Source organism: Protomyctophum parallelum (genome assembly GCF_964188405.1).
Source record: "Protomyctophum parallelum genome assembly, chromosome: 9".
NCBI lineage: Eukaryota > Metazoa > Chordata > Actinopteri > Myctophiformes > Myctophidae > Protomyctophum > Protomyctophum parallelum.
The window spans coordinates 42,935,953-42,957,077 of NC_139706.1; the positions used below are offsets into that span (position 1 = coordinate 42,935,953).

Genomic DNA, 21,125 nt, shown 5'->3' on the forward strand with positions numbered 1-21,125 from the left:
GCGCCCACGCTCTCTCTCTCTCTCTCTCTCTCTCTCTCTCTCTCTCTCTCTCTCTCTCTCACACACACACACACACACACACACACACACACACAAGAGAGAGGCGCTTCGAGCACATGCCTCGGTCACGCGCCTTTAAGGGACGTGCGATACTATAAGAGAATAAAAACATGATGGCTACTATGACATGTTGAAATAGTTTTTATTGTGTGTGAATTATTTTGTTATAGAACAGAATAAAGAATAATGAAAGGTTCTGAAAGTTGCAAGCAATCAATCAAGAATCAGACCTTGATGACTATAATCATTATAGAGTGCAATAACTATATTATACTATAGACCTATAGTCTACAGTGTATAGGCCTCCTGTACACACTGAAATAAGAAGAAATATAGCTGCAAGCAGCTATAGCCCAAAAGAAAAAAAGCTATACATTACACAATATAAACAGAGGCCCCTTTTCCACCGGTTCAGTTATTTTTAGTCGGTTCAGTTCTTCTAGTCCATGAGCCAGAGCTCCCTGAATTGAGTGGGCAAATTGGCAAAACCATACTATATATTAGATTGTTAAAATACCAAACGAGTCACTCGCCTCTTTTAGGTTAGACTTTATATAACAGCAACAGGGAATACTGTATGTTCAATGGGGAATGTGCAGAATTGGGGGATACAATATAGAATGCACAGTGAAGTAGCTAAAATACACATAGGCCTACGTATGTACATCAGCACACATCCTATGTGCATCATCATAATGTGTAAAAAAAAAAAAAGAAAGAAGACAGTATAGGCCTCTAGGCCTACAGCTATTACAATATGTACATTTATGCAAAGTTACCCAGGCCAGATTGTGCAAAGTAGTCCTAATCCATAATTTTTGTGTTTAGCCCAAACCCCGCATCACGCACACAAGAGACAACATTTCTACCACTCATCCATCCAAGAGCCTGCAGCCCTTCAACCCTGTTAGTTAAGGTGTGACTCATTGATTTTTGAAGGCAATCAACTCCTCCATGCACATTGGGAGCCTCCTCAACCTTGAGACTCATCGATTCATCAATTCCTGGGAAAATCTATGAGTGGGTCAGGTGTCACGGTCCTCCCTCTTTGTTAAGAAAAGACTTCATTCCACACACATTAAACCTTTGTGTGGAATGAAGACATAATAGCAAGAGGAATGCTCAAATTATGAGTGCTCCTGAAAGAGGTATGCGTTTTAAGGTATAATCAGTATAGCCATACATTATATGATACAGAGATTGATTGAGAATGTAGGTGTGTGTATGTGTATGTGTGTGTGTGTGTGTGTGTGTGTGTGTGTGTGTGTGTGTGCGTGCATGCGTGCATGCTTGTGTGCGTGCATGCGTGTGTGTGTGTGTGTGTGTGTGTGTGTGCGCATGAGTGTGCGCGAGTATTAGTATTGCATGTTTTGATGAGGATAGGATTTAGAGGCTGCTCTACGAGATGGAGAAGAACATGTCATATCAAATGTCAAGTTATTGCATGTCAGAATTGGCTCAGTAGAGTGTAAATCTCTGGCTGAGGCATGTCTTAACCTTCCCCTATCTTCCTGTCAGTCTGGATCATGTGACGGCAATGGTTTGGGGAGTGTGTATGAAAAAAGATGTCGGGCAATGAGGGGTAAGGGATATAATAACAAAGGACTGTCATTACAGTGCTAGAGTGACAGGCTGCATGGAGACAAAACAACCAGAACATTTTTGTCCTCATCACTAGGAATAGGACAAACATAACGTTATAGCCTAAAGGCCAATTCAGAGTCCAGAGACTCCAGACATATAGCATTCACAGATCAGACTACACTGCCATCTGTAAAGACTAAAATGGAAGGATGATTGATTTGTGATGATTAATTCACCAAAATGACACAGTTGTCGTAGACCGATTTGAAAAAAATATGAGAGAATTGCAAAAAAAAAATGTGATATTTGTGGACGTTGAAATCTGATGATGTGTTGATGAGCAAACTTTGGAACCTAATGATGGTGTACATCAGGGGTGCCCAAAAGGTAGATCGCGATCTACTGTACCAGTAGATCACAAAGGCTGTGCAGGTAGACCACATGACATGGTCCTAAAAATATATTTAATTGAAATAGCTCAAACCCACAATGCAATACCGGTACTTTGTTTTCAAGATTGTTATACAAAAAAACCCTATACCAATTCTATTTTTTTCCTCCATGTCTCATTCCAAGTGTCTTTTATGTCTTACTATAGTAGTGGCTTACTACTGTATACTTACTAACACCGCTATTCCAAAGCCCCCTCAGGTATATTTTTAAACAAATACATTTCAGCAATGGGATTTGTTTTGGTTGGTAGATCTTGTTGAGCTGGTCATTTTGAAAATGGCTCTCGAGTCAAAAAAGTGTGGGCACCCCTGGTGTACATGTTTATCACCCTATAATGGAGATGTCAGTGGCATGCACAGATAGACACTAGTGGTGCCCTTTGTCCTCTGGACAGCAATGTTCCCCTTTGGAGAAAGAATAATTGCACAGTGTACAGTATGTGGATCATGGTGACATTGATCAATTCTTGATAAAAAGCTTCTAATATATTTATTTATGCCCCGAAATCTATAAAACTCACACTATTAAGGCACACGCTGCACAAGGTGTCCTTTTTCACTTGAGCACCTGCCCCTCTAAATGTCTGTGCATGACGCCACTGTTCGATATTTATGGGAAGTAAATTTGCTTTCTGAGAATTGACTCTGATGATCATGACTGGTGTATCCTACAACCTCTGCATCCTAAGGGCCCACTTTGTTCTGAAGCTGTTTTCTACTCAGTGCTGCTTCTGCATTTCCCCCAGTGTGCTGTTACTCTCCAAGTGGAGTTGCATCAGCATGAGTACAGCATATTGTCACTACATCACGCAAATCGGTATACACTATCTCTATTGTCGTGTGATCAACGCTGATCTGCCCGATTTCCCACATTCTATCCCGATTGGCGAACATTGCCTTCCAGATTAATTAAGTGCTGGACAGGAATGTCTTCATTCTTTTGTCATTACAACTCATTATACAGGAAATTCACAAATACAATTGACTGCATGTGCTAGAAAGACTGGCTTAATTAAGAAGAGTCAATTGTGTTATTATTACACGCACGCACATACACACACACACACACACACACACACACACACACACACACACACACACACACACACACACACACACACACACACACACACACACACACATGGACAGAGTGAGAGAGCTTACATGTGTCACACATCACGTCCGAAAGCCCTGCTATGAATTTTTAATAAACTGCAAAGTCAATACTCGTCCACAGGGCTTTAGCTAGGAACCTTTGAGAGTAAACACAATTAGTTGAACCGGTCATAACATTAGCGAGTTAGATTTGCGTGCAAGGGTATCTGTTAGGCCTTTCTGCAACAGTAGCCTATGGACAGCTTCACACGTCCAGCCTGGGCGGTAGTTTCCAACTGCATTCTCGTAAACTAATTTGTGGGGGACCAGGGAATTGTCCAAACAAAGTCACATTGAATCTGCACATAAACCTACAATTGAATAGCCTATTGTTTTAGACTATTCATGTTCATGTCATGTGTAGAGGTGTGGATTGTGTTTATCTTCCCTCTCTTTTCCTTTCTTTCATTCATTAATTGATTCATTCATTGATTCACTTTTGCCAAATGTCTTTTGTTTTGCCGTGGACATACGTACAAAATGAGTGGACAATAACATCACCATAAACACAAAGAGCTCTGAATCTGAATGACCATAACAGGTCTGTACCTCTGAGTGTACACATTGAACCAAATGGACCCTGTACACTCAAAGTTACGGAGGTCCTTGCAAATAAAATGTTTAAGAACCACCAGTAGTGGACTCACAATGTGCCACATGTCATAGTAAATCAGTCACAGTGTCATGCATATTCTGAAGAGAACCTGGAGAGTGGAGACTTGACATTCAGTAATTGGGTATATTATGAGTGACATAATTATTAGTATTAAGTGACAACCAGGAATAGTCTGGTGACCACCGGAGAGACGGGTGGCAGCCAGAAATTAGACGGCACACAGGAGCAGTATGGGTTAGCGCCCCAGCCTGTGTCTTCCGTGAGGAAGAAGCCCAACAAACCCACGGTGAGGCCTTTAGGAGGGCTATGCAAGCCTCAAGCGGAGCCTGCGGCACCACCAAGGGCAAGTTGGAGCCTGCGGAACCGTTGCGGCTTGAGAATCCACCATATCTGAATAAAGTGCCCGGTGCTGGGAGTCTGGTGCAACGCACAGGGCCTGACCTGGTGAGAGCAGGAGTGGACCTGGTGAGACGTAGGAGGGGCCCGGACAGGTCAACCCACAGAGCCTAGTCCTTCCATGTGCCAGAATGGTACCTCCCAGTCCCGGCAGAGTAGTTCAGGAGGAACGGATTGTGTGGCCCTGGTTTTTCCCTAATGGGACTTATCGAGGGTAGCTACTGGGACGTAAGTCGGGACTTGATCACTCCCGGCTGGGTCACCTGAGTGAGGGGTATGATGTTGCAGGACCCGAAACCCTGATGACCTTGGGATACATCACTGAGGATACGTCCCAGGTGCATCCATTTATGTATGTATTTTGTTATATATGATCAAAATAAGAACCGCAATAAGAATCTAAAATTAGCCACGGACATGACCAAGTCTTGACACACATGTGTCCATGTACGACACATTGATGACCTCTGTGTATTGGTGAGTTACCAGCATCTTTATAAATATATACATGCTGTAGGCCTATGCATGTTCTTTTAGTGCAAGGAGTGATCATGTCGATTACAAAGCCATGCATGTGTTGCAAGTCTCGTGCCCCACCCGCTGACTCACTGAACCCAAGAGGCAAGAGCCTCTGGGGGCACCACGGCCGTTTTTATGTAGAAACAGGAAATTGGTTTGGCTTTCTTAGTCCACTACCTCCTGGGTGCTTCTGTGTGTATTCCTCTTAGAGTATATATGAATAGAGAAGACACCCGAGTTCTCCTCCCATCCACTTGCATTAAGTTGCTCAAAAGCGCATGAGGAGATTTCACTCCTCCTTCCGTGTAGGAACAGAGTGCATTCTGGGATGGATTGGACCCAAACACATGAACGCGCTGCCGTTGACTATCATTGTGCCGTTTGTGCGCGTTCACGTATGAAACATTCGTTCACGTGTCATGGCCCCAAACACATGAACGTGCGCAATGATAGTCAACGGACCAGAGCTGGCTCGAGCTGCAATACCAAATTCGGACACTATGTCCATTTCGCCTCAGGGTTTCCTCCGGGTGCCGTCTCTATTCATATATACTCTAAGGTATTCCTACTATAACTGCTGTCAATGAATCAAATGAATCAAATGATTCCCGAGCGAGGCACGGCTGCAACTCACCGCTCCAAGAGATGGGTCAAATCGTAGGACTTTGACTTTTTGAAATGTCCATTAGACAAACATATTAAGCTTTATTACACGGCTTGGTTGAATTCTTGATTCTGATTGGTCAATTGCTGAATTGAATTCAGCGTTGTGACATTTCTTGTTATTACATGGCTTGGTTGAATGCTTGATTCTGAATTTAGAGGTCTGTTATTTCTGGATAATGACCGTTCCGCTCTATAACAGACCAATGCCTAATCAAACCCTCAGGGCACCTGCTGGGCCCCGCTAGATTTACTGCTGTTTCCAACATGACAGCCATACGTAAATTTGTAAATGTACGTATTAAGTAGCCATGTATTCGTCAGTGGTTAAACCCCATCAGTGAATTATCTCCCGACAATGACCACCTAGGCAGACATTATCCCTTAAACAGACCGCTCCGCTCTATACCAGACTGCTGCCTAATCAAAGGCTCAGAGCACCTGCTTGCACTGCTTGGATGTTATGCTGTAGTGTACCCAATATGACATCCATGTAAACAAAAACACTAAACATTGCTCTCAAGAATGTTTTTGAAAACATTTGAAGCGAGAAATAGACGATGAAGTACCCGGAAATGTATTCCATTTGATCAACACTCACTTCCTTGTTTCCGAGGCGACTCGTTGCTCATGGGCTGTTGTAGGGTGTGTAAATCAGGAATTAAAGGTAAAGAAAAAGAAGGGTGCTGTCATCAGTAGAGGAACCCAAGAATGGCTGCCACTCACTCTTTAAGGCTGGGACCGAGGCTACTCTTTTATAGGGCTCCAGGGAGCATTGATCAGGTGCTCCCAGTGCAATGCATGCACTTTTTTGTTTTTTAGTAGCCAAAAGAAGAAAAAGAAAGGGAGAATTAAAATGAAACAAGAAAAGAAGAAAGGGAGAATTAAAAATAAACAAGAAAAGGAGATTGTAGAAAAAAGGGAAAGAGAGAGAGACAAGAGAAAGACAAAGTGGAAACAGCATGTTGACTCAGGCTCGGATGGCACATGCACCTCATGAGTTGTGATCAAAATCTCAATCAAATTAAATAATTGAGAAACTCAAGCAGGATCTGTGGGGGAAACCGGAGTACCGGACCGGTAGACTACACTAGACAGACACTAAACACAACACAGGCCATAACGCAGGCCACAATTAATAATAATTTAAGTTAGGTAATAATAACCTAAATTTACAAAGTAACTTGTAACTATAGCTGTCAAATAATTATAGTGGGGTCAAAAGTACAATATTTCCTCTGAGATGTAGTGCAGTAGACATAAAATATAAAAGAAAATGCTCAATACTCAAGTAAGACCTAATGCTGTGCACTGCTATTATACTATCAGTGTATTATTGACCAATGACCATTGATGTGTTGTTGATTAATGCAGTAGAAAGTACTGCCTTGTAAAAAATAAATAAATGGGGATGTATTTTTGTACACCGGTGCCGTGATTGTGGGCTACATTACGGCTACTTTAGTAATGTACTTAAGTACATGTTTTATGTTTCAAAAGTAAATATTGTACTTTTGATTCTCTGCCGTTGATCCTCAGCCAAATACAAGACAATAAACACAGCCAGTGATTTTCAAACAGAATGAAACCTGACATCACTGAACCAAATCTTTAACACTAGCATGTCTGAAGTAAAATCAGACAGAAGTAGCATGTGCTTAAATTCATATTTAGAAAGTGTTTTCAGATGTCAACAATTTCTGAGATGATGGAATGGTGATGGATGATGATGGTCATGGAAGGGGAACCTTCTGAAAGCTTCATGGGCAAAGATAATAAAGTTTATTAACTTTGCCCATGAAAAGATAGTTTATTAAATAAACTATATTTAGGCTACAGTGGCTACGAATCGATATTCAAATAGTCCTTTATTGAGCTTCCAGGAAGGACTGAATCTCATTTAGAGGCCATATGTTCCGTGTGGCCAGGACTGCAGGATTATTGGGAGGAAGCAATTGGAATCACTGAGAAATTATCTAGGAGCTAATCATTGTGGTCAGCCTCATCATTAGCAATCAAATTGTTTTTTTTTTGTGCTCGTTTTTCTTTTGTTCTCATGTTGAGATTATGGCCCTCATTTATCAATGTGATTTACACACCAAAACGCAATTTTCGGCATTCATCATCCAAGCGTGACTTTGAACTATGAGGTACGTGGGCCACTCCAAATCTCACGTCTGCTCAGCAGCTGTCGTAGGCTTTGTCTGCACCCATCTTTATGTCGTAGAGAAGTGGAGCAGTGACTGAAACTGAATATGTCAATGTCTGTAGCATGTGGTGTAAGAGTTGCTAAATGAAACAGGATGTAATGTGTCGACTGCAGAGAGAAGTGAAAACCATCCCGTCTTACCCAACCAAAAGGAAGTTCATGTCGTCTTTATTTCCCTTTCACTCCATTTTCCAGACATTTTGTCTCAGCACTTTTTGGGGGTCATGGGTAAATATCCAGGGTCTTTTGTACTTTTCACCAAAAAAGGTTTAAAATAATGTGTAGGATTTTATTTGTTTTAAATAGTGAAAATAGGGCATTCGTGATTCATTCATGAGTTCTTGTAAGTTTGGGTCCTGTTGAAAAAGCAAAAAATAAAATAAAATTGAGTCTTGAACTAAAAACGTTTCAAACCCCTAGTCTCTTTATTCAAACTACCCATAATAATAATAATAACATTCAGGTGCACATTGCCACAGAATCCATAATAATTTCACGACAGACAACTCCTTTCCTTTTATAGGAAAATTTTAATAGTTATTCAATGTTCTACATTTTACAGTAAATATTATACAATTACAAACTTGGCTTAGTTATAGTACTAAGATCACTAACTGATCTTCAAAAAAACAAAAGAAAGAAAAAAAAAATCAACAACAAAAACATTAAAAAAACAAAAACAAAATTAAACAAATTTACACTTCATATCACAAGCCTGACGCAGGTCCTTAACTCTGGACCAAATAGCTAACATACAATTCACTTCTCTCAACGTTAAAGACGTTGGGCTTCAGTTTGTAACACAGACGTATGGCAAGAATATACCACCGTACTGCATGTGCAAACTGGGTACCAAACTAAAACTTCCAAAGGCGGGGTTGTTCCTAGTACTTGATCAGGGAGATGCAAGTACTTTTTTCTTTTTTGGAAGACGAGGAATTTCCACTTTTTGCATCACATTTAGTGTCAAATTAGACTAAAACGAGATCAATCTCGGACAAGTTGAAAATAATAAAAAAGCTGCAGCAGAACACCGAAGACATTTATAAGAGCCTACTATGAATTTCAATAGTAGTGTTTCAATTAATATTCATGAAATAAATCTGACGACTGCAAGGCAAAAAGAAAAAGGGGAGGGGGGGGTTGAGGGGAGCTGGACAGAAATGTTTAAATGTATCTCTGAATGCATCTTCACTTCTGTTTCAAGTGTGGAAGCACAACATTGAAATGTATAGCAAAAAAAGGGGGGAAAGGATGAAAACTGCATTTAAGTCGATTATTTGGAAAAGTTGCAAAAGTTGGAATGATGCACAAAGTGCAGGAATGAAATGATGAAATATAGAGATTAAGACAAGCTTGTTTTTTTTGGCCTCCAAGCAGTCTTAAAATTGTCGACTTCTTTCACATAAGTGCAAACTAAAAAAAAGGAACAAGGATCGTAAGGAAGCCATTTCGCCACCCCAATTCAATGTGACTCCTCTGAAAGTAGAAGACGGAACAGCTAAACCAGTCACCCTTCAGTGAGTACCCCACCAGACAGGGCCAGGAGCACATCTTCCAGGGCCTTTCCTTTTCTATATGCTCACAGAGCGTCCACGACACGTTGTGAGCTCATAGATACTCTTTTTGTTTCATGACTCTGTTGTACGACTTGTCTGTTGTACTTAAGAGACTGCAGCAAAGATAAAATCATATTTCAGTCCAGAAAGAATCAGCCAAACTTAGTTTGGCCTCATACTTTCGTCTAGCAGTGGCACTGCTGAAAGGACAATAACTTCTGTACCAAGACATTTATATGAATTATGGCCTAGGTCACATTTTTTTTGTCTGCCCAAAATACTCAAGTGGGTCTCATACATTTTTGTACAAGCCAAATATCTGATCATAGGAACTTTGTTTACTTGGGAGAAAAATAATAATGCAGCCTGGTGTGACTGTTTCATTTCAAAAAGGTCTAAATGCTATGGCACATATTATGGTAGCTGTTTTATGGCAACAGTGCCATCTAGTGTTCAAACATGCTAGGTGAAGCTTTCAACTTGATCAAGGCCATCACCAATACTAGTGTTGTCAATTTGGTCATCATCGATTCAATACAACTCTTATTCGGGGGAGGCGGTGTACAATTGAAAATAAAAAATAAATAAAAATAAGCAAAGGCCAAGAAGAAATGAGCATGAAGAGAGGGAGAGTGGGTGTGATAATGGAGGGGGGTAGGCATGTAGGATTTGATTGCATTTTGAATGACACTACGGTATGGCCTCAGAAGTGAGCTGTGGCATCGTGTGAAAGCAAAGGATCTACTCAGTACGACCGCCGATATGCATTCAGAACGTGAGAAAACAGGACCGCAACAGGAAACACATCCACAGGAAGCCAGACGTTAAGGACTCAGAATTCACCGGCTAGTTTACTCAAGAAATAAAGATATCTACTAAATGGTTACATTTTGAAATATGGCACATAATGGGGGGGGGGGAGTTGGGAAGAAAAGTTTGCAAGAAGAATTTATTGTAATAGCTATTCACACCACAGAACTAAAATGAATAGGAAGGACACCTTCTTGGTATGTCGTGGTAATCTCTTGATGCACAAACAGTGTATTAGACATTCAGGAATGCTGTCCCCTCATCCATTAAAGTTCTGTGATTGGTCCTCTGGTCGCTTCCTAAAACTCAGGGTCTGTAAATTCAAGGAACAATAATAAGCCAACAACTAAGTTCCTGGACAACAATGTGGAAGTTCAGCGACTGTGGGAAAACGGCACTGGTGCCACAAGCATTTGTGACAGCAAAAGGATGTCACTCCTGTGCCTAGCAGCCAACTGTGACGGTCCCATGATTGCGTCAACAAATCTCCACTCAATCTCGTCATTAAGCATATTCACACGGCAACCACTTTGAATCGGATAAACAGGCCACTATTAATCTGTTTTTGTTCACACTAGGGCCAGTGAATTATGTCAAAGGTGAGACTCTTTAATATAACGGACAGTCTATATTCTTTTTCTAAACATAAAGTAGAATGATTAGCTGTTGAAGTAGCCCGCCCAAGACCTCCCCATTTCCTTACAATAATGATAGTATTGGTAAATCACTTCATAATGTAAATGTTACTAGTTTCCCTCACCCACTTACACGAAAACACAGAGCAAAATGGCTGCCGTGTGAATGAGATCAATTGACAGACCTTGCCTTAACTTCCCCCTCCTCCGTGACAAATCATCTCGAGGACAGAGGTTAAGAGTTAAAAATATATAGATATAGATATATATATATATATATATTAAAAGCACAAACAGTAGCTGCAACACTAATGCAACCATGCTTAGCTAGAAACACACTACTGTACCACTCGCTGTATAAATATACTGCATTTTCTTTCAACTTAAGAGATCCAATGTAATTGTGAAATACACCTGAATATTATGCACACACGTTATGACCACTGAGTGGGGGGGGGGGATAACTTAACCAAAAAATACTGACACAAGTAGTGGTTGGTTTAATAAATCCTTAAGAAAAGTTAACATAGCACTGCTGTTGTTAAGTCAATCTTTCAGTCAATGACCATTTTAAATCAAATTAACAAGGCCCATTGGGTTATTTCAGTCCTTTCACAACCCTCAGCACCATGCTATGGTCTCCAAACTACATGGAGGTCAATGGTAAAAGAAAGTTTTACTTTTCTCCTACATGGCTTTCCTTCGACAGTGGCCGCTGGCGTTATGCGGTACCCTTTGTTGAAAATTAACATACTATCGTACAAACAGGACTAAGAACACCTCACCCAACTCTATCATTTTATTTTTCTATTGAATTAAATGTCATTGTAAATGGCCTCTTTCTCCCTCTTGCACCATCATAGCCTAGCTACCCGTTACTTGGCCTTAAATTATAGTAATCAAGGTGATAGTAGTTGTTGTATTTTTGTCTTTTTTTTGTGCAAAATTACATCACAAAGTTTTTCCATAACCAAATTATTGATATGTTCTATTCTTCTTAGCTGTAACTGTGATCATTCTCGGACAGAGGCTGCATATGTTGCCTGTGATCCATATTTAAAGATTACAATAAGCTTTTACCCCCACCCAAAAACAAAAAATCCATTTAAAATGCTGATAAAATAATTACTGTGCGGTAACAGTTGGAGGCATTCCCTCTTATTATATTATTGCAATATCAAACCACTTGATCTACACACCTTCACTATAAATGCTTTTATTACAACAATCTGTAGTCTAATATCTGTCACTTTTTTTTCCTTCTTTTTAGATCCTGAAAAACAGCACCAAACTAAAGACCCACTCCTCTCAAAGCTACCAACAATAACCAATGACAGGACACTAGTATTTTCAGGCACACAGATGTTATGAATAATGGCTCATATCCCAGTTATGTTTTTATCCACATTCCAGTATATATGGATGAAAAATTGTCAGGGTACCAATATCCCACCGTACGTGCAAAGCAACTTTTATCCGCAGAGATTATCCTGATTACCACACACAAATCCTGAGTATTAATTTAATGGCTACAAATGAACCAACCATTGCCCGTCTGTAACCCTGTACAAACGTTCAAATGGAAAACGTTTTGTTTGTACCTACGGCCTCAGTCTTAAACTAAAGCTCAGGATTTTACGGTGTACAGTGCATTACTTGTTGGAGTAGATAGAGCTGAATGCAACTGGTCCATTATTCACTGTGTGCCTCAAGCCATCGTCGAGTCCCGATCATTAGTCCTAGTCTAGGAGGAAGAGCGAGAACACCACATGTCCACAGAACTATGTGGATAGGGGGAGATGGAGGTCTATAATATATTGTATATTACCCACTCCACATCCCCACAATATGAATAGATAATATATTCAATGAAAGTTAAAATTGCTGAATTGTGTTTGTGTCAACGTCTGCATGTTTACAACTTGTGACTATCTGTGACTGCATGGTCTTCTCTGCTCCTCAAGAGCTCCTAAAACCCTGTTTGCTCTCCTCTTGTCCCCTCCTAGTGCCACCGATGTCCCTTTAAACTCCTTCTCGTTGACCTGAAGACACAGCCCCTCTACTGGGTGTGTCCACCACACACACACCCCTAGACCCCTGTGTATGGTGCACGTATGTGTGTGTATGTTTTGGTAACATCATATTCGGAGGTAAGTGCCACAATGTAATCCTGATTAGGTGTTGTGAACTCGGCACAGGAGCCCCTGCTCGTGCATGTGTGTATTTGTGAAAGAGTGCACGACCCCCGCATACTGTTGACACACGATTCTAAATATTTTCATGTTTTCTTATAATAATAATTTATCAGCCTACACTAAGCCACAAACAAAAAGCTAAATGACATGACCAAAACTTCCTCGAAATAGGTTAACAATAAATGACGTGATGTGTCACTCACAACAAACACACTAGCTTGCGTAGTATGTTTGTACTTGTAGTATGTTTAGTGCATACTAGGTACTACGCTAGTGTGTCTGAAAATAGCCGATCCACAAGCTTGCGGCCCGTCCGTGACATGTTGCGTGCTTATCGGCTGGCTATTTTCGGCGCAATGAAGTATTAATCAGGCTTATCTGTAGGTTTAAGAGATCCGGTCGTAGCGACGGAGCTCACCAAGGGTGACCTGACGGGCAAATCACATGGAATGACAGAGGTGACTGACTGACAGACGGACAGGCTACAAGCTGGAAGACAACAGAAGTGGAAGGTGGACAAAAAGCAGACGGACCGGAACGGAGAATGAAAAAGAGAGGGGGCGTAAGAAAGGGGAGTGGGGCCAAGTGTAAAGAGAAAGTCTGAAAAATCCTGAAAAATAAAAGTCCTAATAAAAGTTAAAACCCTGTGCTGATATCTAGTCGTTAGAAATTTTGGCAGCATAAGTTGATGAGAGTAACAATGGCCGTGAAGATGAGTGATAATAATGATGTTGATGATAATGAAGTGCCTAATAAGACTCCAGCCAACTTGCACACACACACACACACACACACACACACACAGTCACACACACACACACACACACACACACACACACACACACACACACACACACACACACACACACACACACACACACACCACCCGTGATTGGTCAAAGAGTCCCTCTGGAGTTTTCAATGACAGATACAGCAAAGGAAGTAAAAAAAAAAAAAGACATGAAAAAATAATTAAAAGAAAATTATGTATGGCCGGTTGGCAAATGAATTGAGAATAAAAAAAAGCAGCTTTTGCAAAAACATTAGAGAATGTCGCATAAAAATAAAAAAAATTATAGTAAAGTGGCTGTGGCACTTTAGTTTTGTTCTTGCAGACAGGTGCCGAGTTCCCATGGAAACCATTGGGAGCCCATGTAAGACTCGAGTAGTTGCATACGATGGCGGACTCCAGATCTGCTGGGAGGGAGAGGAGATGCCTTGGTTAGTGACAGGGGAAGCCCGTCACTAATCAAGGTTAGTGACAGGGGAAGCCCGTCACTAACCAAGGTTAGGGACAGGCTTCTGTGCTCAAAAGCATTAATACACGTCATTCTCAGTCATATGCGATATACTCACGATATCGCATATTTTCTGTTGCACGACTCAAAAAACAGGAAAATAACACTTATGCCAATATCAAACTTATGCCAATTACAATATGTAAAATCACAATATCCAGTCTAATTATATGAATATAATACTGATGCCCTGCCCATGCACAGACAGGCCTAAAGCAAGTACAAAAATACAAAATAAAATCTATATAATAATTATTATTATTATGACAATTAAAAAGCAAAAATAAAGAAATAAGATTTTCCCATTCAGACACAGAAGTACAGGCCTATGTCTGCATTACATTGTCTAAGGAAAAGAAATACCTCATGTCACTCACTGCTACAGTTGTTTCAGTTAATTCTAAGCTCTGTATAGGGATTCAAAATGTTACACTTTCTGTTGTAGTTGTAGTGTAGTTTGTTAAACACGTTGGGAAGCTTAACAATGTTTAATTGACTACAGGCGATAAGAGTGAGAGAACGTGTCAACTCTGTATGCCCAGCTGTGCATATGGGTCGAGTGGATGTTTTTCTTTTTTTAACATGATCACAACTTCAGTTAGCGTCTTGTGTTGTTGTTGGAAGCTATGGCTGAATTAAGGACTTTTCAGATGGAATAATGTATTTGGAACAATAAAACAAGAAGACACGCAACAGGAGGACTGTGCAGGTAAGAGGAAAGAGGTAGAAGACTACGTTTGCACCCGACGGACAACCTCCATTGTTCAACCGTGTAAAACATGCGTGGCTTACGCAGTTTATCAATTTGACCCAACATGAAAACTGCATTTATAACACTGAACAGTTACTTTAGTATTACCCCGCTCTGAATCTCGTCAGCTATCTGATTCATCTCCCTTCATGTTTGTTATGAAATAGCAGCACAGCGTGGCTGGGCGCTGTGATGCAAAATACTGCTGTAATGCGCAGCTTGTTTTGCGAAATAAACGATAGAGAACATTTTTCACGATAGACATTTTCTATCATCTATACGATATTATATCGTCATATCACACAGCCCTAACTGGAACCATGGGGCAGCGCTTGCCTTTTGGAAACTGTTAATAAAGTATCCAAACAATCAATATAATATTAACTCTAGAAGACTAAACACGGGTGATTCTCACTCGGACAATAATAATTTTGGATTTTTTTGCTGATGTCTGAGGTGGGTGGGTCTTTCAGTTCCTTCATGATACTCAGTGACATCATAGAAGGTAGGTTTGTTTCCCTGCCCACATCCCTATTCTTTTTCTACAGGGCAGGTATTCGGGTGAATTTCACCCGTGTTTAGTGATAGTGATATTGTTTTAAATAAAGTTTATTCCCAAAGTTTGAGAACAACTGAAACAAACGCATCAGAAAGAAGTAGGTTTCCGAGAGACAACAACTAGTACAAAACCAAAGTAACTCACGTAATGAATTGGCGGGCTCTACCAGTGGGGTGGAACGTAGCTGTATCCAGGTGTCCCCTGGGGCCTATAGGTTGGCACGGTAACGGGGTGTCCTCCGAGCTGAGCGTGCTGGAGCGTTGTCAGCTGGGTCCCTAAAGGGAAACAATGACACCGGTCTGGTACAAAGACTGAGACGTTTTATGAAGGCCAACAACTCACTCAAAGCATTGAAACATTGTAATACAACCTGTGCTGTACCATTATGGAGTAATAAGCTAACATGATGGGCTGAATGCTATGAACATTGTGGTTAAAAAAACATTAAAGCAGCTTGTTTTAACCACTTTCAAATTATTATTAGGGCTTACAGCAAAATGACACTTTGGTTTGGATTGCGTAGTTAACTTGCCATGATGTAACTCTTATGGAAATGATGAAGAAATATCTTAGTCCGTTAATTATCCGTTTTTCAAACATATGTTTGAAAAATAAAAAATATTATTCTCTCCATTGACTGTTTAAGAGAGCCTCCTCCCTCCTGGAAGTCTCGGATCACTTGGGTCTGAGTTTGAACTGTTGCCCTCAGGTCGTCGGTTGAGGGTGCCCACTACAAAGACTAACCGCTTCAAACTATCCTTTGTCCCGGCTGCTATTCAGCTGCTGAACAGAAGATAGCACTTTATTCTTGCCACTTTGCACAGATTGCCCACTAATGCATATTTGCTGACGCTGCTACTATTGAATGTTATGAATTCTCTGTCTCTAGTGCCCTGTTCTTAGGTTTTAGTCTTTTACAATTAGTGTTTTGAATGTCGTTTGATGTGTGTATTTTTACTATTACCTGGCTGCAAACCAATTTCCCGCAAGGGACAATAAAGCTAACTAACCTTGAACCACGAACCTTTGGTTTTGTAAAGTTATAAGTAAGTAAGCCTTGCCCAGCCATGAGGGTTATAGGGCAGGCGACTTACCGCCAGTCCAACCCTTTGACGCTGAGTGCAAGCAGGGAGGCATTTTTCAGAGTCTTTGGTATGACACGGCCGGGGATCAAACTCTGACGTACCCCAGTCTCAGGGCGGACACTCTAGCCACGAGGCCACTGAGCTGGTTGTAAAGTTGCACTTGCACCTGATTCACTGCAATATATGTTAGTGGGTCTTGAATGTTTTGATCCATTTTAAATTAGACTATTGAACATACTACCTAACTACACAACCCAAACATCTACCAAAGTGACATTTTGTGGTATATCTCTAACAAACAAACTGAATTGAAGTGATGATAGAAGGCCACTGGCATTACCTGCGCTCATAGCCATGGTTGTCCCTGCTACCATCCCCATGGCAGCCATTTGGTTGTTGCGGGGATTGGCCATGGGGACCTGGGCAGGGTAAAGAGCTGCCGAGGGGATGCTGTTGGGCTGCACCACAGTAGTGTGGTGGATGACATGTGGCTGAGCCGCATACACTGGCTGGGTATAGTATGCCCCCTGTGACAGCTAAGACAGAAACAGCATGAGGACACACAAATATATTATCACAATAAAGTTCAAGTTGTGGCATGATTATGTCAGACTATGGAAATCGGCGTAGTTAGGCAACGGTTTCTGTAGTGTCTGACATCACATGGCAGTTATATGGAGATCCCCGACGTTAGTGCAAATCAAATATGCCCAAATATGGACATGACTCAAATATGCCGCGCAAACCGGCATAGTTGAGCAACAGTTTTTGTAGTGTGATGACTGAAGAGATGTGCACACATTAGAAACATGTTACGGTTGTCTCCAGCCAGGACACCATTCCCTTCAGCTCAGGTCATTACACACTGGTGAATTAACCATGCGAATAAACAACCCAAAAATGCGGGCTCTGTTCACAATAACGTCACGTACGTTCACAACTACTGTACAGTACGCCGCTGTTTATAGACCAAAACACAGTTTGGGCTGCATTTTGATTGGTCAGAGGTGTAGCATTCGCTAGCAAATGTCCGCACAATTCAACAGCAGAGCGAAAAAATTACAGACACATTTTTCTCCGTGGAAATTAATTTCTGGTGTGGAAGCTTGCATGGACTTTATGAGTTGAAAATTCACCCCCGGTGTGTAAAGACCTTTAGTTTGTGGTGCTGATGTGACGTCTGCAGGACTAAGCTATGCATTCCTGGTTCAATTGTGTGTTAACCACTTAAACACCAACATCCCTAGGGTTTAAGTGGGAAAAACCTATTATAGACCCCTGGGGTGCTCCGGTCAACTAAGTATATATATTGGGTTTAAATTGTTAAGACCTCCCTCTGACAGATGAACTAGACGGTCTACAAGCTCACAATGCAACACGTTGTGTGAGCATAATAGACCAGCCATTTTTTATGAAGATATTTGATGTAGAGGGAAAGAACTGAGGGTACACCTACAGTACAGACCCTTGGGTGACCGTGGTGAACGGAGGAGGGTTTAGGTGGTTAACCCATTCTGACCTGAGATCAGATTCATACGAGGTTTCCGCCGGACACACACTGGTCTGATGAACCCATTCTGACCTGAGATCAGATTCTAAGAATGTCAGTCGCTCTTCGATTTTTCAAAAATAGCAGACCTACAAGCTCGTATCGCGCCACTCGGTGGCGCGATATGAGCTTGTAGATCTGCTATTTTTCAATAGGTAAAGCACGACATGATGCTAACACCAAAATGGGCGCCCGGTCAGAATGGGTTAAGCATCAAATATGATTAGTTAGTCGTCTGACCTGTGCATGTGCATATAGGTTCTGCAGGTTCTGCTGAGGGTAGGCACTGCGGATTGGATACATGGCCGTTGGGTATGGGGTAGGGGTGGGGGTGTAGGGAGGGGGGGCTCCATTCGTCTGAGTGGGAGGCACTTTGTATTGGGTGCCCGCAGCAGTATATCCTGGAGAGAAAGAGAGTAAAGAGAAAATAATTAATTGACCGTAACTTATTAGCATGTATTTTCATTCATGATTATTATATATTTATTGACCACTTAGTCTTATATCAACAGTACACCTGTTGAAAGCTCTGACTTCCACCCTGACATTTCCCAGGCAGTTCCAGTGCAGAGGGCCATATATTCCTGTAGTAGACCTGGTGTCTGGAACACTTAACTATTTCCATGCCTTCTTCCTGCCGACTGTTTATTTTTGAGGGGCTCGCCGCTCTAGCCCCTCTTATATCCAGCTTTTAGTGTGTGTACAAACTTTGTCCTACACAAACATTAAATTCCCATTGACAATTTTACATCATAGTGACAGTGTCTATTTTATGTCATGATGATGTACGATGATAAGAGTGCCCCTCACTTCACGCAGGTGTGATTTTTCTTTCTATTAGTACTTTTGTTACTCCTAGGTCCTGTGTAACTCCCATGGTGCATTTGCACCATGGGAGTTACACAGGATCAATAAAGGTCTATCTATCTCAATAGTGCATACAACCACATCTTCTAAATGTTAGTATGTAAGTAATTTGTGTGTGCTGTGTTTTACAGGAGACTCCATACTTAGAGAAATTATACATTTAGGGCCGCAACTATTATTTTCATGATTGATTGATCTGTTGAATATTCTTTGGCCGGAACGACGGATTGACTGACTGAGTGATTAAGTTACATCAGTCAACTGGTTCGCCCAGCAACAGACTAGCCAATTGCAAAGCAATCGTCCCTCCATCCTATTCTGTACAGTTTGTCCTTGGTTGGCCTAACAACTAATGTTAAACTAGCAGACTGTATAAGTTGTGCATGGGCCTCCTCACCTACTTTCCTACCTTCAGGTCCTCCACTGCTGGCCTGCTCAATATGCCGGGAAAAAATGGCAACTAAAAACATGGTGAAGCAGCTTTCTACTTCTACGGGACGTCTGGGTGGAACAAACTCCCACTATATCTTCGACAGGCAGCCCCTGTAGATATTTTTAGACCTACTTTATACACTCTTGCTTTAATTTTATTCTTTGAACTGTATTCTTTTTATTCTTTGAATAACTTTGTTATTCATGTCCTCACTGTATGTGTCTTTCTTTTCTTTTTTCTCCATTGCTCTATAAAGCACTTTGAGCTGCATTTCATGTCATGAAAGGTGCTATACAAATAAAGTTATTATTATTACCTAGGCCAGTGGTTCTCAAACTGGGGGTTGATGTGCCGAAAGGGAAGGGCTGAGGCCGGGGCAAGTGTGCGATCGGACCCGGTTCAAGAATAAAAATCACACCCGTTTGAATTGAGGTTGCTCAGACACATACAATCACTGTAAATTCTCCATTTATTGTCAATGGGAATTTAATGTTTGTGTAGGACAGAATTTGCAGATTTTCTCAGGGAATTTAATGTTTGTGTAAGACGAAAATCCACACCAATAGCTGAATATAGGAGGGGCTAGTGCCCCCCCCCCCCCCCCCCCCCCCTCGCTCAATAAAAGAAAACACGTAGCAATTGCTACCCCAGCCCCCAATGACACGTTTAGGAAGAAAATTATAAATGAAGTAAATCCAAACCTACACAGACATCTTGAATCTTATTAGAATAAATTAACAAGCAGGGAATGTTCTCGTCTCCACTTCCACAGTGTCAGCATATGGTACCGCATTTATTTATTTCTACAATGTTTGCATTTCCACTAAATGCCAGAAGTGGAGTCTTTCAAATGCAAAACATTTGGCAAGTGGTTTCGCCCCACCTCAACTAACTAACCCTGCCAGCCAGGTGGTGTGTAGAATGAAACTCTTCCTAAAATTATTCTCCTCTATAACACCTTTCAGATCTACTTCTATTCCTCTGAAAATCTTCAATCCATATCCTGGGGGGAACACGAGTCAAAAATACCCAATCTACAAACTCAAAACGTGTGGCAACTCGACGTTTTTGGCAAAGAGATGTGGTGCAGAGACAGAAAAGAACAGTAGGCAGAGTCTGCTTACATTTCAGCTCGATTACCACAACAACAAATAAATGGCAACGTTACAGTGTTATCACTTTATAATCTACCTACAAAGTAAGGATCAAAGACTTGAGGTATCCATTCAAGACTGTTGTATTGAGGCAACACGGGCATGGTATGGTTAGCTCAGCTGTGATCTGTCAGCCTGCTGTACCGGGAATGACCAGCTGGAGGAGCCTGAAGGTCAAACATTCACATGCTGCTAGCTAGGGTGCTTATGAAAGCGCTTTCTCTTGCAAGGACAAGAGAACAAAGACAAGCTGGAGCCGCTCTGTGTGTGTGTGTGTGTGTGTGTGTGTGTGTGTGTGTGTGTGTGTGCATTCTCTCACACAAATTCCGTGCTCTAACATGCATGCAGGGCATTAGAGGACAATGAGGTGTGACAATTAGACAAAGCCGTCCTGAGAGAAAATGGTTCCTCTATTTAACGGTTTTGTGAAGTACTGCAAAGACCCTGGCCAACATGGTATTCTAATCACAATTGGATTCCTTGGGAGACTCACTTCTGGCCTCGGATATAACATTATATTTTAAACTCAATGTCCATTACGCACTTGCTATGTGTGTGGCAGCCAGTCAGCAGAAA

At 41.3% G+C, this 21,125-nt stretch overlaps 1 protein-coding gene across 4 annotated transcripts in view; it reads right to left on the reverse strand.

Moving 5' to 3' along the window:
- Positions 1 to 8,164: 8,164 nt before the first annotated feature.
- LOC310864725 (myelin-associated neurite-outgrowth inhibitor-like) overlaps positions 8,165 to 21,125 on the reverse strand; it is a 37,709-nt gene continuing 24,748 nt past the window's right edge. For 2 of the 4 annotated variants that reach the window (XM_083773446.1, XM_083773443.1), the window contains 4 exons: positions 18,336 to 18,496; positions 16,887 to 17,082; positions 15,606 to 15,760; positions 8,165 to 14,047 (listed from right to left, as the gene is read on the reverse strand). In XM_083773446.1, the coding sequence (XP_083629572.1) occupies positions 15,624 to 15,760; positions 16,887 to 17,082; positions 18,336 to 18,496 (494 nt within the window). In that variant the 3' untranslated portion in view covers positions 8,165 to 14,047; positions 15,606 to 15,623. Of the gene's footprint in view, positions 14,051 to 15,605; positions 15,761 to 16,886; positions 17,083 to 18,335; positions 18,497 to 21,125 lie in introns of all 4 variants that reach the window. The other 2 variants (XM_083773445.1, XM_083773444.1) reach the window with 2 other exon arrangements.